Source organism: Aspergillus flavus, chromosome 4 (genome assembly GCF_009017415.1).
Source record: "Aspergillus flavus chromosome 4, complete sequence".
Classification (NCBI taxonomy): Eukaryota; Fungi; Ascomycota; class Eurotiomycetes; order Eurotiales; family Aspergillaceae; genus Aspergillus; species Aspergillus flavus.
Genome location: NC_092405.1, coordinates 1,209,484 through 1,222,469, shown reverse-complemented (window position 1 = coordinate 1,222,469; position 12,986 = coordinate 1,209,484). Strand labels below are relative to the sequence as shown.

Genomic DNA, 12,986 nt, shown 5'->3' with positions numbered 1-12,986 from the left:
ACTATGTGAATGTAGAGAATCTCCACTGGAACGATTTCAAGAGTAATGCCTACTCGTTGGCGACTTTTACTGCGAACGACATCCGAGAAGATTACGTGGATATATGAGATTATATCAGCGTGGCTTGGACGGAATATTCCAAAGAAAGACGATAGTCAAAACGAATCTTCAACAGATGCTTATTCTTGATCATCGAAGTTTTCACTAGGGAGTTGCTATTTTTGGCCTGATTGTGTTTGAACTATGTCGATCCATTTAAACGAAGAGTTCTGCTTGTTGCCTCAGTCAAGTCCAGCCGCTCCCACACATTTACCAACGAGGATATATCTGAACAATATAAGTCAAATCCTTTCCCATACTATTCGTTTCTCGTCATAACTATTTATGATATTCCTATAGTCTTTCGGCCCCCCCCTTCCCCCCCCTGAGAAATGCCTGGCAAATATACGATTCAATCTGGTGGAGTCGTTTCGATTTTGCGGCGCTCTTGGCTTATATGATTCTGCCAACAGAGGAGGACAATATCCCTAGATATCTATAATCTATGATTATCCCTATCCGTGTCTCGACGGTCACTGGCTTCTCAATATCACTCTCTTTCGTGAACAGAGTCGCATTCAACTCGTTGAGAGGTTGGATCCCCCATATAGATAGGTAAGCTTTTAACCTCTTTCAGATCCAGCTGGGCAGGAAGGGAGAATTTTACTGGCAATGATTGCTCCATGATCACTGAGAACAAGATATCAACAAGATTCCTAAATCAGGGTGCTTCCATAGTGTTCCCCATACTGTCCCATGGGCCTTGTTCCGTAGTTCGATCCACAAATCGCACTAGAGTGGACAGATCAACCTGCGATGGAGGACCCTGTCCTGGTCTCCACACTCCACACCACACCCACAGTTATCTATCGCCTTTAGGGTCCGAGGTAACATTGTGTGGGTGGCCAGCCAACAGTGATCGGTTCTACGTGCCTACTTATCTGTATGTTTGGCATAGGGTGGAATTTGAGGAGCGTCAAACAGAGCAGGACAATGGAGTAACATGGAACTCGGCAATATTCGGCGTGTTTGCTACACAATAGTTCTAGATTATGATCGACATCGTCCTCGTATAGATTTACAACGTTATTGGTCATTTGCCCTGTTGGGGGACCACTGTTCTGGGGGCCACTGTTCTGGGGGCCACTTGTAAACTCCCCTCCACACGTTTTTGTTGTGTTTTTTCCCTTCGGATACTCATTGCGATTGTAAGACGAGGCTGGCACAATACGCAATGGTGCCTCCAGACTCATACCTCTCCTTTTCCTTCTACATCTCATGGCCCTTTCCCCCCTCATTCAAGGTCTTACTTGCAATTTCTGGATCTTTCTATTCTCCTTGATCGGATTTTCCTCTGATTCGATGAGATCAAATGTCTTCGAAATCTCAAGCCGGTTACCCTAATCGCAGAGCAGGCTCCTGCCTCAGCAATGAAAGTGGCCATCATACTTGGGACAAATGGTGGACATGTTGTCCACCAGGGACAACATACGAAGATTACAATCACAGTACACGATGTCAACTCAGCACTACTACTGGGGAGGTTCCGGAACAATGCGCCAATTCAAGCTCAATACTTTGGTGGAAGGGCAGTTACTTTTGCTGCGAGCCGCAACTGGTAGGCTTTGCCAATGAAGCTGGCTCGTTTGGTTGTTCAACACAATCCGATGTCTATAATGGCTATAGTAATGGAACCATGACAAATGCAAACCAGAGACGTATGTCTTTTTTCTCTTATCTCGTCTATTGCCCGATACTGCTAGTAAACTAACATATATTCAAAAGCACAAACCGCGTCGCCGACCTCGTCAGCCACCTCATCCACAGCTTCGTCAGAATCTTCCGGGTCGTCTACGAACAAAGGAGCGATTGCCGGTGGCGTGGTCGGAGGGGTTTGTGGCGTACTTATCATTATAGGGATAATATGGTTTCTCCTCCGTCGCCGTCGATTATCAAGTGCCTCTAGGGATCCTGGCAAACCTGCTTTACCTCCAGGATCGAAATATGGGCACGAAACGGCCGAGTTAGGAGAAAGTGGCAATATACGGAGTGAATTATATGGCTCTCCTGTCGTGCGCGAACTTCCGACCGATATACAGTCCCGCCAAGAATTACCTGGAAGTGCCACGAAACAGTCGCCCTTGGAGCCTTCTTAATAGCAACTGATGCGATTACTGGGCATCTCTCCCTTCTTCACTTTGCAGAATCGAATACCAATAGAGTGTACATACTTGTTCTGTTTATCCCTGAACTGTACACGATACAGATAATAGGTTAGGTTTGGGGCCCAATATGTAGATCTTCTACTAGCATATCTTTAGCTAGTCCATTACAGGCTCTAATTAATTAAAAGATCAACTAATTAAATTCATTATACTACTGTTTAATCGTATTATTCTAACCGCTTGGCGCATTGTCAGCCGAAGCCGAGGGGTTAACAAATCAGTACTACATACCACTGCTGCTGTAATGATTTAAGCTGCAAACTGCACGTCCAGGGTAGGACCAGCTCTCAAAGGCTCGAGGTCACACCAGAGCTCCTGTCCTTTATGCATAGACTCTCAGCCGAGTATCCGGGTCCCGTAACCATGCTCAATTTATTCTAATCATTGGCCTAGCCCTTATCACTAGGACTCGAGAAATAGTATAGAGTTACAGGTAGTTGTAGCAGTTTTTGGAGGCATTGCACAAGTCCAATACCATACGATAGTAGGTATGATGGATTCAAGACATGAACTCAGACTCATTCACATTTATCAATATTGCAATTATGTTTCGTCTCTCCTACCTAGAAGAGGGTTATACTCCGATAACCCTAACTTCTTCCCCACCCGCCGCTCCCGATAGAGCACAAAATGCTGGAAGATAAAGACGAGATCGAACAGGAGGGTGATGTTACCCAGCAAGAGCTTAGTGACATTACCAACAGTGCCCGACCAATCCGCCTGCAACGAAGAGTCCAATACCAGCTGCATCAGTGACAGCGCCGCGCCCGCCAGATCCAGTAGGATCGCGCCAATGGAAAACCCGGCCGTCGACTGCCGCCGATAATTCATTATTACTTGGGGTGTGTACTTGACGGCTGTTAGAAACACCTTGATCATGCCGATTACGTAGACCTTCATGTGGAATATCTCAGTTAGCAGTTATGTAGTGGTTTCCATCAGCCGGTTGGTGGGGGGGAAGTGCTGTCTCACCACGTCAATCCATTCCCACGATGCCGATACCAGAGCCCATAGAACGGCTAGGGAAACTACCCCCATGCAGCCCAAAAATACCACAAGGGTTAAATTACTCACCCCCTGCGGCTTGGACTTGAAGTTCCAGAACCGCGCGCAGAGGAAGTGGCTCCCGAGATAGCAACAGATTAGGGCTCCGTGGAGGGCGTAGACGAAATCGTTCCATTGGACGGTTGGCTTGGGGCTCTGGGGATGTCGCTGGGTATACTGTGTGCGCACGACTGGTGAAAAGAGGAAACAGGCGTTGAAAATGGTGTATGCAGTCAATCCGAGTAGGTTGAGCAGGGCAAAGTCGATGGAGAAACCGTCTGTCGAGTGACGGCGGTGATTATGCAGCACTTGCGGGTAAAAAGACAACGACCATAGGACGAAATAGGCCCAGCCCAGAATTTGGGAGATGCTTTGTATCCATGTGTCGCTCGACATGGAGGGCTGGATATGGATAGAATTGGTTCTTGAACTGGATTCGAAGAGAAGAAAACAAGAGAGGCGGCTGTGACTTGGGGGGAGTTATCAACATGCTCGGCTTCGGCATAGACCCGGAGTTCGGAATTCAGCAACATGGTATTGAGCAATGCACCACGGGGATATTACCATTCCAGAGGAACACGAGAGGTGGGAATATCGAGAAAGATTGGTTATTCCTTCCCTTTGAAATTAAGAGGTAACTGTTAGTGTTAGTAGTAAAGATAATCTGTGTGTATGTGAATGTGGTATCCGCAAATGTGTTCTTGGGTGTTGTATATGCACAATTAAGCTTATGACTTGTGAAATCCATCATTCAATATGACAAGTATATCGGCTGCTTGTCAGCATCACTGTGCTGATACTGATTTGGTTTGACAGTATAATTATTAGTGCATTATTAAACAGCAGGATTATGCACTAGTTCTAGGTCTACCACGCTAAATTACGTACCTAGGACAAAGTAGTAACGGACCCTTTGTGAACATATAGAACACTATAGTATATACAGGGAGGTACATCTTCAAATTGGTATAGCTTGTTGAGGGGATATCTTGCATCAGGATAAACACTTAAGACGTCTGAAGGAGCTTGTGAAGAGCGAAAGCTCGGGGGAAAATGACAGTGTCAATTGAATCTTCCTCTTATGGATCTTTAATACTTCTGGTTGCGTTTATAGATGTCTAGTCATTGAATCAACATATCTATCAAACAATAAATCACTCAAAACATATAGCGGCAGAAATACACTGGAAAACAGCTAACCATGGAAAGCAAATACATATACCCCTACAGTACCGCAATTGCCCTCCGCAACTCCTCCGCATGGCTCTCCTCCCAGGGATACTGCTTCTCACCAGCCAGAATTAACTCGTGATGACCTGCACTACGAGGCTTAATGTCAACATCAAATGGCTCTGGATGACTGATAAGACCAGCCTGGAACTCCGGCTGTATATCCACCTCCTTGCCGTCGCGAATGGGCTTGGCGATGTTGAAAGCAGCCAGAGTGCGAGCGATGGTAAGCCATAGATTCGAGTCTGCTAGGTTCCGCCCGGGGCATACCCGACGTCCAAACCCGAAAGCGAGGAGATGGGGATCACGTTCGGGCGTGTGGCCGTTATCACTCAGAAAACGCTCAGGTTTAAAGGTCATTGGGTCGTGGTATTCGTTGGGGTCGTGGGTGAAAGCCCTACAGGGAAGTTTGGTAAGTAAAAGAAAGTAAGAAGGAGTACGGGGCCTAACACACCATATATTCGACAGTATAGCTGCCCCCTTGGGGATACGATATCCCTCAAGCATATCATCCTCCATAGCCATATGGGCGACGCCCATAGGCACAATGGGATGCCAACGGAGGGCCTCCTTAAGGAGGGCGTCGATGTATGGAAGGTTCTCGCGGTCTTCGAACCCGGGTAGACGTGTTGCTCCAACGACCCGGTCAATCTCCTCTTGTGCTTTCCGTTGTACATGTGGATATAAGGCCATCGTCAAGAAGAAGCACATCATCGTGGATACCGTCTATAGTGCTTATTAGGGTCCCAAGGTAGTCAATAGTAGGTGGCCATTCGTTACTTACTGTATCTGCACCGCCACCGTAAAGAGTAGCAGTAGCCCACTTCACAAGATGCTCCTCTTCCGAGCCCGGCTGGATATTCTCTGATTCAAGATAGTACGAAATGATGGAAGGCACATTGCTCCCTTGGGCCATTTGCTGCTTCGTAAACGCATACGGAACGTTACCTAGATTCCTGGCAGCCGTTTGGAAACCTTCTGCTGCCCGCGTACAGCCTCCACCTGGTGCCCAGGAAGGGAGGTGTCTCACTAGAATAAGACCTTTGAGCATACGTGTTCCATAACAGAATAAAAAGAAGACTCACAAATAGGAATAGAATCCACAAGCCAAGCCCCAGGAACCATTGCCAACGAAAACTTCCCGACCGCGTCTTCCGCAAGATCCACCAGAGGATCGCGCCCGTGCGGCTCAACAGTGTATCCGTAAGTGATCTTCAGTATAACCGCGCCGGTCTCCCTGACGACAAGTTACTCTAACATCCATATGTTTTGGAAAGGAAAGACACCTACTTCTTAATGTGTTCGAGCCAATTCCCGGGATCCCTCAGCATCCGTAAGAGATATCGACAAACCTCCGCATCCTGGATATGGCTGAACCGGCTGATAGCTTTATTGGAGCCGATCTGCTGGTGCGCAACTTTGCGTGTGGTGCGGAGCCGTTCAGAGTACTCGAGGATGGTCATAATATCACCATAGCCGGCCCTTTTCTATCAGCTTCGTAACGTGTATGTGGTGAAAAGACGATGCTTACATATGGGCAAAGGTGCACGACGGTCGAGATGAGTGTATGGCGGAACGCTTCTCCAAGAGCTCATATGCGAGACGCGCTTCGTTTAGAATGATGATTGTTTGGCCGAACACGGTGACGGAGCTAACTGGGCCTTTCCAGAGTTCTTTCTTAGTCTATCGGTAGTTGCAATATGCCGATGCTGGGAGTATGTACCATAGAGATCTTTGTGTTTCAACCAGTGTAACCAGTCCCGAGTGCCTTGCGGTGGAAGATCCCAGAGATTTCCAATAATCGGTTTTGGCCGGGGACCAGGAGGGAATGGTGCAAACGACTTGGTTCTAGCTAAAAATGATCTTATAAAGTATAGGAATATGACGCCGATGGCGAGCCCAAGAACCATGTAAGACATGTCCTATTTAGCATCTATACAGAACTTTTGAAAGGCAAAAAGTCAAAGAAAAAGCATGGGAGCGTTTGAGCGAGTATAACCTCAATCGAGTTCCTTATAAGAAGGACAAGAAGAGGGGTAACGCACCCTGGCGCTATCTCCACTCAGCTGAGCTTCTGCACTGCAACAATATCTACGGCCTTTAAGGCGCTAGGTGCAGCTGATATGTAGAAAAGCCAGGGTTGAATTACTAAATTGCGAATGCCACTGGTCCGAATTAGGGCCTGTGCAGAATAACAGAGCTCTTATGGGACAGGGTTAAACAACCTCACATCCCTGACAAAAGTACCGGTTCGCTTACATAGTATTATAGCCGAGGATATTGCACCTGTTACAATAAGCGCTTTGGTCTCGAGGTGTCCTTGTGATTAATTTGCTTTTTGCATCTCCTGTTTTTGCTAGTTAGTCTGTGTATACAGCTTTGTCTGTCTTATGGATTTCAGTTGTGCCGATTGGTTTGGGAATATTGTTACCATTCGGCTCTAGTAGTAGAATAGTATATGAGTTAAGATGACTTGGGACTTTATTGTAAGACAAAGAGCTGGAAAGCTGGTTAGTCGAGGTAGTTTGAACTCGATTTGCAACGTATTAGAGCAACCGACTTGATGCTGTATGTTGGTATGGATGTGATACATTAACCTCAACAACTTCTAACTTAATCTAAGAGAGAGTTGTCAAGACCAAGCATTGCAATAAGTTATATTCGCAGCATAATACGCGTAGACAACTATGTTTATAAAACACCAATATCGGGGAGATCAAAGTGAAGGCGTCTCACAATCATAACGCTTCCCACATTCGTTATGCCATCTTAACACTACAATCCTAGTGCTTATTAGCAGCCTGTCTAATTAAGAACTACGATGTCTCCATTCATGTGCGATATCTCTCCAAACACTATAGTAAACTCCCCAAACCTCGCCATACATCTCCGTCCTCATATTTCCTATTTGTCCCTTTATATGGTTCATCTCCCGATCCAAAAGCAAACTGGCGCTGTTTATGTTTGTGCTCGGTAGATGATAATAGAAGGGATATCTGACACCGTCTTGTCTTGAAATTGTGTTGCTCTAAGATAAGCTATGTACGATTATGAGACAAGAAAAAAAAAGATATGGTGTGAGCCCCACCCGATTTGAACGGATAACCTTTCGATCTGGAGTCGAACGCGCTACCGTTGCGCCAGAGGCCCTTGGGATGACTAATATTAAGGATACAGTGTTAAATATTGTCTACTACAAACAGAGTGAGGCTTGATTCCGAATGCCGATGGATGAACTCCGAACGCCGAGAATAGCCCTAAACATCTCCCATGTCAGCCCCCTCATTCCTCAATCTTGCTTTCTTCTTCATTCAATTGTTATGTTTGACGTAGCTACAAATAAAAAACATAGGAGATAAGAGATGAACTCACGCCGTCGCAATGGAAAACCCGCTTCCTGCGAACCCTGCCGCAAGGACAAAGTCCGGTGTGATCATCGTCTCCCCGTCTGTTCTCGTTGTCAGAAGAAACGCCGGACTGCCAGCTGTTTCTATCATCCGGCGCCGTTGACACAAAGATCAAAGAACATTACTGTAAAAGCCGCCTCATCTGAGGCAGTTAATACACATTCTTCCTCGCCTTCAACTCCGGAGCAAGATGACCCTGATGCTTGGCTGTTGCGTGCTAGACCCGCATCCACGCCGATTTCCACGTTTTCGAACACCGAACAGCCGGGATCACAATTAGACGACGGGTTTAACCTGCTGGTTACTGCTCGCTCATTGCCAACTGGCTATTTAGGTCCGACCAGCTTCGTCGCGGCATTGGAAGAGGATCACGAGCTTGTTTCTAGTCCCAGCGAGCGACAGTCACAGGACGACGCAGGAACCGCGTTCCCATCAGACTTGCCACTGTATTGGGTACAGCGTACAGCAGAAATACTACGATCCTTGGAAGGTTTCCGAACAATCACACAGCTAGTCTGTGAATACTATAGACTAAGCAAGGCGGCCGTCATACCATCTCTGGTCCTTAACGCACTACCCTCAATACAGGCTATGGTTGACGAAGCTCAACTGCATAAAGGTCCACCCGAACAGGTCGCGCGTGTTCTTCGAAACACAAAACAAGTGCTCCATGTACCATCGACTATGACAGGAAGACATTTCCATGAGCTTTTCACGGGGCCTAATTTACGGCTGGAGATATTGGGACTTTTCTATGCGATAGCTGGCCGACTGAGTGTTTTCGGCCTGGCTCATGATAAATTCCCCAGGCAGAATGGAATGGCAGCTCGTGAGCGGTTTTCTCGAAAGATGCTGGCGGCTAGTGATGCGGTACTCCAGATTTGCAAGCTCATCGCCCCAGTCAATGACCTAACGATATGGATGCTGTATGAAATTCTATTATTGTCAAAGGTGGCCCATGGCGACGCTAGTAAGTGAAAACCTCATAACACCGAAAGTAGCTAGAGGCTTGGAGAATAGTTATTTACCATGCAACAGGCTCCGCAAAGTGGCGCAGGCTCGGCGACCTGTCAACCCATATATTCGAGCTGGGGTTGCATAGAGACTCCCAACAGTCAAGCTCTCTCCCACTATTTTTAGTCGAGTCTCGCCGGAGACTCTTTGCAGCGACATATCAACTCGACAAGAGCATTGCGACGTTTCTGGGCAGACCGCCGAGGATCTCATTAAGACATTCAGACTGTCGACTGCCTCTTGATCTCGACGATCGCTCATTGGAGGCTGATCAGTCGGAGATTGAACTCGCATTGCAGGACTTGGACAGCGATGGATGGAATACTCAAGGCAGTCTTCACCGATCCACCTTTTCCCGGCAACGGTTCCTGGTCGCTACCTTTCGCGAGGAGATCCTAGAAGTCTCTTTAGAGACCCAAAACCATAGGACAGCCGAGAAGCTGAGGTGAGTGACTGAATATTCGAATTATTTCCTTCTATTAGTTCCTTATAGACTTTGATTATGTGGTGAACAGGGATATTTCTATGCGTTGTCATCAAACATGGGATTCAATGCCGAAGCAATTGCACTACAGCCCAGATTCTCGGGATGAGAACATGTCAAACACGGTCTGTATGATGCTTATTGTATCATACTTAGCTTACCTATACAATGACTTCCTCATTCAAAGGCTCCTTGTTCAGCAAGACCCCGAAGCCTACTCTGCTTTACTCAACGTGAGCTCAACCATCCTGTCGACCGTTCTAGATTTCTGCGCCATGCGAGAGGATATGGTTGACCTTCGACCAGACTTCATGTGGACAGTTCGTACCTCCTTTCCAGACAACGTGTAATCAAGGCTAACAAAAGTAAACTAAAAGAATCTCCTGTACGGCTTCCCTAGTGCGGCTGTTCTAATAAAAGCGCTTCAGAAACAAGCGCGCACCGGTAAACCAATACCCTACCAGGGCTCACGATCTGTCTTGATTCGTCATTTGAGCGTTTTTATCTCGCATTTAGAGTCGATGTCTCGACCGGGGGTTGTGAACCAGGAGCTGTTTCACCGCGCGAGTAAGATATTCTCGAGCATCATCGACGAGGTTCTGGAACCGCGTGTCGCGGTAACACTCCCGGGGCCTGATATAGATATATTGGCAGGTTCGGGGACGTGTATGATCGGAAGCGATGATTTGGAATTCTTGGATATGTTGGAGTTTGGAGGATCGATTGATCAGTATATGATATTTTGAAGATATGTGATGCCCCTGGTTTGCTGGCTGCGATTGTAGGATGAGGAAGGATATGATATCAGATTGTTGCTTACAGTATGATCCTTATATGTTTCACTTGATCTGAACAGCGGACTAATTCCGAGTTAACTCGGCTAGAATATTATCCCGGAATCCGAACTCCGGTATTGCAATTATAAGACTGTTTAAATTTGTATACACTGAGCCCTCATAGTCTATCTTCTTCGGAAGCCCTATATTCATCCCGAGAGAATTATCATTATACATTAGTTTCGTACATACATATCTGTACCATGGTCATGATTGAACCGAAGAAAGTAAACGCAAATCCGTATCCTCATTATATGCCTCGCTGTGTTCCGACAAAGAAGTAACTGTTGCATGTTATCGACGTGATCAAGCGTAGCCTCCGTATATCTGGATCTTGAATGAACTGCAAGAACCACATCATACCCTAGAAAAGCAATCACGGAGAAAACCACCTATAAATATTAGCCCTCCACCCAACCACACATCTTAGATAGGAGAAAAACTCACCCAAACACCACCCCCCAAGTCAAATAAACCCCCAAAAACAACATCCCAAGAACGAAAACCAAACCCTCATTCCCAAACATAACAACAACCCCCAAACCCCCCTTCCCCTTCAACCACCCCGGTACCAAATCCCCCTGGCAAGTCCTCCCCGGAACCACCAAACACCCGCCAGCCCGCCGCCGACACTCCAAATGCCGTCGTCTGCGCTCCATGATACGGCGAATGCGCAGATTACAAAAGGCCTCGTCGGTCCGGAACGAGCATTTCTCCATGGGGCATTCGAGTTTTTGCTCGAAGCGCTCAACGAACCAGTCGACTTTGAGGTGGACGCCGGTGTAGACGAGGGCGTAGAAGTGGCGGGAGGTGTGTTTTAGGGCTAGGGCGTCAGGGTAGGGGAGGTAGGTTGAGATTTGGAGGTGGAGTTCTGTGGGGAGGGTTGTGAGGGTTTTGGGGGGTTGTTTTGGGGGTTGTTCATTATGTGGGACTTCGTTCATTGTTTTGTTGTGTTGGAATGTGGGTTGTATGTTGATGTTGTTGTTGATCTTGATATGAGGGTGTTTGGTGAGGGATCCACGGTTCAAATAGGGTTGGTTGCCGATACGGGGTTGTTGGTTGCCTAATGGAATCCGCGTTGAAACAGGCCACCGTGGCTGGTATATAAATAGCTCTGTACGTGGTGGAAGTTTCGGGGAATACGAGACTTTATATCTTTAACTTTTTAGTGCTTGTTTTAGAGATTTAAATCTCATGATCGTCGACAGGGTTGCGGCGATGTGTCAGACGAGGCTTTCTGGCAGGGCGGAGGCGGAGCACTGCCACAGTCGAGCTATGACAATTTTCGAAAGTCCAAGAGTAAGATTTTTATTTAGCTAAATTGTATGGAGTAAGGGAAATGGAGTATTTGAGTATAGAAATAACAGAATGTCTTACTGCTAAATCCAGTACGGTATAGTCAAGGATGTAGTATCTTGTCGTTGAAATAGTTTGAACTTTGCCCAAACCTTGGGCAATTTAACCAATTTTATCTCGAATTAGGGTTTTCAGAGTAATACTTCTGATGATGCTTAAACATGTACATAACAATCGAGCCCTTTCAGCACCTTCACTCGGATATACTAGTATCTCCGTTGAAGGAAGACAAGTATCTCCTCCCGGTGAGTCCTTACGGTGGGCGATATCAGGTCTTTTATACTACAAAAACCACTGGACCGACACACAATGAAGAAGTTTCAAATTGGACATAGCGAATTCAGCTCAAGATCAATGTTCAACTTGATTAGCCACCTGCCTAGGACAGTCGGCAAGCCCATACATAAATGACCGTCTCAAGGATCGTATTCCCCCCTCGCTCCTCCAACTATTCCCAAAGTTTCCCGCGATTATCCTCTTCCCAAACCCTAGGACCTAGACCATGCACCAATAATTAGGGACCGCCCTGAAAAGAATACGTTAGCTAACCGCCTATTTTTGTGTTCCCGATAAACTCACTTTGATTTCCAGCCGTCTTTAGTGTGATCATAACCGCCCCCAGGGCAGGTATCCACGATCTTCTTGAGTAGCTTCTTGCACTGGTCGACTGTATGGTTGCATCACCCAAGTTTCCGTTGTTCATCCACAAATTCACATTATGCGGACTATAATCGACCTCAAGACACTGCTTTCTCTCCCTCCTAGGTTCCCATGTGGAAGGGGCAAGATTATTGCACCATTTGTCAATTGCGTGCGCGGCTTCACTTCTTGCAGCTTCATCCTTCCATACGTCGCTATTATAGCACGTTGGCTCACCAAAGGCAAGGTAAGGAAGTGCAAGCACGGTGGCAAGAACGGGGAGAGCTTGGAAGTGCATATTGATAGATTCGACTGAAAAGTGGTTTTTGAGGGAAATAAGCAAGAGAAGACTTTGATTGTTGCTGAAGAGAGTGAGTATGATCAAGAAAAGGTGGACTGTCGAGGGGTCGTTTATATCTTTTCCTTGAGAATGACAAGCAGCATTTCCAAGTCATAGCCCGGCAGTTGATTTTACTCAAGACCAACACAAGTTCTGATCATCCTCCAACATATAGCCAATATAGGAAGATGACGATCCTGCCAAGGCGCTATAGATGGGGAGGCCTTATCCCCTCGCAGGGACACGGGAATATCCATATACTAGTAGACCTGATATTGTCCGAGAAATGCTTTGCATAGCCATCAGGCCAGAATGATCTACATCGTTTAACCTTACGGGTGCTAGTTGTGCATTGGAATAACTATCCAATGC

General features: G+C 46.6%; 6 protein-coding genes and 1 non-coding gene across 7 annotated transcripts; 2 read left to right on the top strand and 5 right to left on the bottom strand.

Moving 5' to 3' along the window:
- Positions 1-1,411: 1,411 nt before the first annotated feature.
- On the top strand, positions 1,412-2,195 carry F9C07_2106208 (uncharacterized protein; the record flags this gene model as incomplete). Its single annotated transcript, XM_071509004.1, has 2 exons — positions 1,412-1,757; positions 1,825-2,195. The coding sequence occupies 2 exons, from the start codon at positions 1,412-1,414 to the stop codon at positions 2,193-2,195; spliced, it is 717 nt and encodes a 238-aa protein (XP_071366336.1).
- A 580-nt stretch (positions 2,196-2,775) lies between these two features.
- F9C07_2156183 (lysosomal L-cystine transporter) lies at positions 2,776-4,112 on the bottom strand. The gene is made up of 2 exons (XM_041285758.2): positions 3,237-4,112; positions 2,776-3,158 (listed from the first exon to the last, which is right to left on the bottom strand). Exons 1-2 carry the CDS (start codon positions 3,702-3,704, stop codon positions 2,808-2,810), a joined length of 819 nt encoding a protein of 272 aa, XP_041145915.2. The 5' UTR covers positions 3,705-4,112; the 3' UTR covers positions 2,776-2,807.
- A 101-nt stretch (positions 4,113-4,213) lies between these two features.
- F9C07_2283211 (putative cytochrome P450 oxidoreductase OrdA-like protein) lies at positions 4,214-6,672 on the bottom strand. Its single transcript, XM_041285770.2, has 7 exons — positions 6,262-6,672; positions 6,070-6,199; positions 5,829-6,020; positions 5,624-5,775; positions 5,323-5,567; positions 4,993-5,264; positions 4,214-4,935 (listed from the first exon to the last, which is right to left on the bottom strand). The coding sequence occupies exons 1-7, from the start codon at positions 6,455-6,457 to the stop codon at positions 4,533-4,535; spliced, it is 1,590 nt and encodes a 529-aa protein (XP_041145914.1). The 5' UTR covers positions 6,458-6,672; the 3' UTR covers positions 4,214-4,532.
- A 574-nt stretch (positions 6,673-7,246) lies between these two features.
- On the top strand, positions 7,247-10,371 carry F9C07_2283210 (fungal-specific transcription factor). Its single transcript, XM_041291747.2, has 5 exons — positions 7,247-7,613; positions 7,716-8,915; positions 8,984-9,404; positions 9,475-9,763; positions 9,821-10,371. The coding sequence occupies exons 2-5, from the start codon at positions 7,901-7,903 to the stop codon at positions 10,187-10,189; spliced, it is 2,094 nt and encodes a 697-aa protein (XP_041145913.1). The 5' UTR covers positions 7,247-7,613; positions 7,716-7,900; the 3' UTR covers positions 10,190-10,371.
- On the bottom strand, positions 7,617-7,688 carry F9C07_t143. The gene has a single exon. It is a non-coding gene; the product is annotated as a tRNA-Trp (tRNA).
- A 51-nt stretch (positions 10,372-10,422) lies between the features above and the next one.
- On the bottom strand, positions 10,423-11,342 carry F9C07_1511335 (uncharacterized protein). The gene is made up of 2 exons (XM_071508174.1): positions 10,727-11,342; positions 10,423-10,671 (listed from the first exon to the last, which is right to left on the bottom strand). The coding sequence occupies exons 1-2, from the start codon at positions 11,218-11,220 to the stop codon at positions 10,656-10,658; spliced, it is 510 nt and encodes a 169-aa protein (XP_071366335.1). The 5' UTR covers positions 11,221-11,342; the 3' UTR covers positions 10,423-10,655.
- A 741-nt stretch (positions 11,343-12,083) lies between these two features.
- Positions 12,084-12,855, bottom strand: F9C07_2283208 (uncharacterized protein; the record flags this gene model as incomplete). Its single annotated transcript, XM_071510617.1, has 2 exons — positions 12,215-12,855; positions 12,084-12,130 (listed from the first exon to the last, which is right to left on the bottom strand). The coding sequence occupies exons 1-2, from the start codon at positions 12,570-12,572 to the stop codon at positions 12,084-12,086; spliced, it is 405 nt and encodes a 134-aa protein (XP_071366334.1). The 5' UTR covers positions 12,573-12,855.
- Between the last annotated feature and the right edge of the window lie 131 nt (positions 12,856-12,986).

Bases quoted from the DNA above. Each gene is read 5' to 3' on its own strand.
- F9C07_2283211 (XM_041285770.2), bottom strand. From the start codon at position 6,457: ATGTCTTACATGGTTCTTGGGCTCGCCATCGGCGTCATATTCCTATAC. The intron at 6,200-6,261 runs GTACATACTCCC...AACTCTGGAAAG, and splicing joins GAAACACAAAGATCTCTATG to GCCCAGTTAGCTCCGTCACC. The intron at 5,265-5,322 runs GTAAGTAACGAA...TAAGCACTATAG, and splicing joins ACGGTGGCGGTGCAGATACA to ACGGTATCCACGATGATGTG.
- F9C07_1511335 (XM_071508174.1), bottom strand. From the start codon at position 11,220: ATGAACGAAGTCCCACATAATGAACAACCCCCAAAACAACCCCCCAAA.
- F9C07_2283210 (XM_041291747.2), top strand. From the start codon at position 7,901: ATGAACTCACGCCGTCGCAATGGAAAACCCGCTTCCTGCGAACCCTGC. The intron at 9,405-9,474 runs GTGAGTGACTGA...TGTGGTGAACAG, and splicing joins AGGACAGCCGAGAAGCTGAG to GGATATTTCTATGCGTTGTC. The intron at 9,764-9,820 runs GTTCGTACCTCC...GTAAACTAAAAG, and splicing joins GACCAGACTTCATGTGGACA to AATCTCCTGTACGGCTTCCC.
- F9C07_2156183 (XM_041285758.2), bottom strand. From the start codon at position 3,704: ATGTCGAGCGACACATGGATACAAAGCATCTCCCAAATTCTGGGCTGG. The intron at 3,159-3,236 runs GTGAGACAGCAC...TTCCACATGAAG, and splicing joins CGTGGGAATGGATTGACGTG to GTCTACGTAATCGGCATGAT.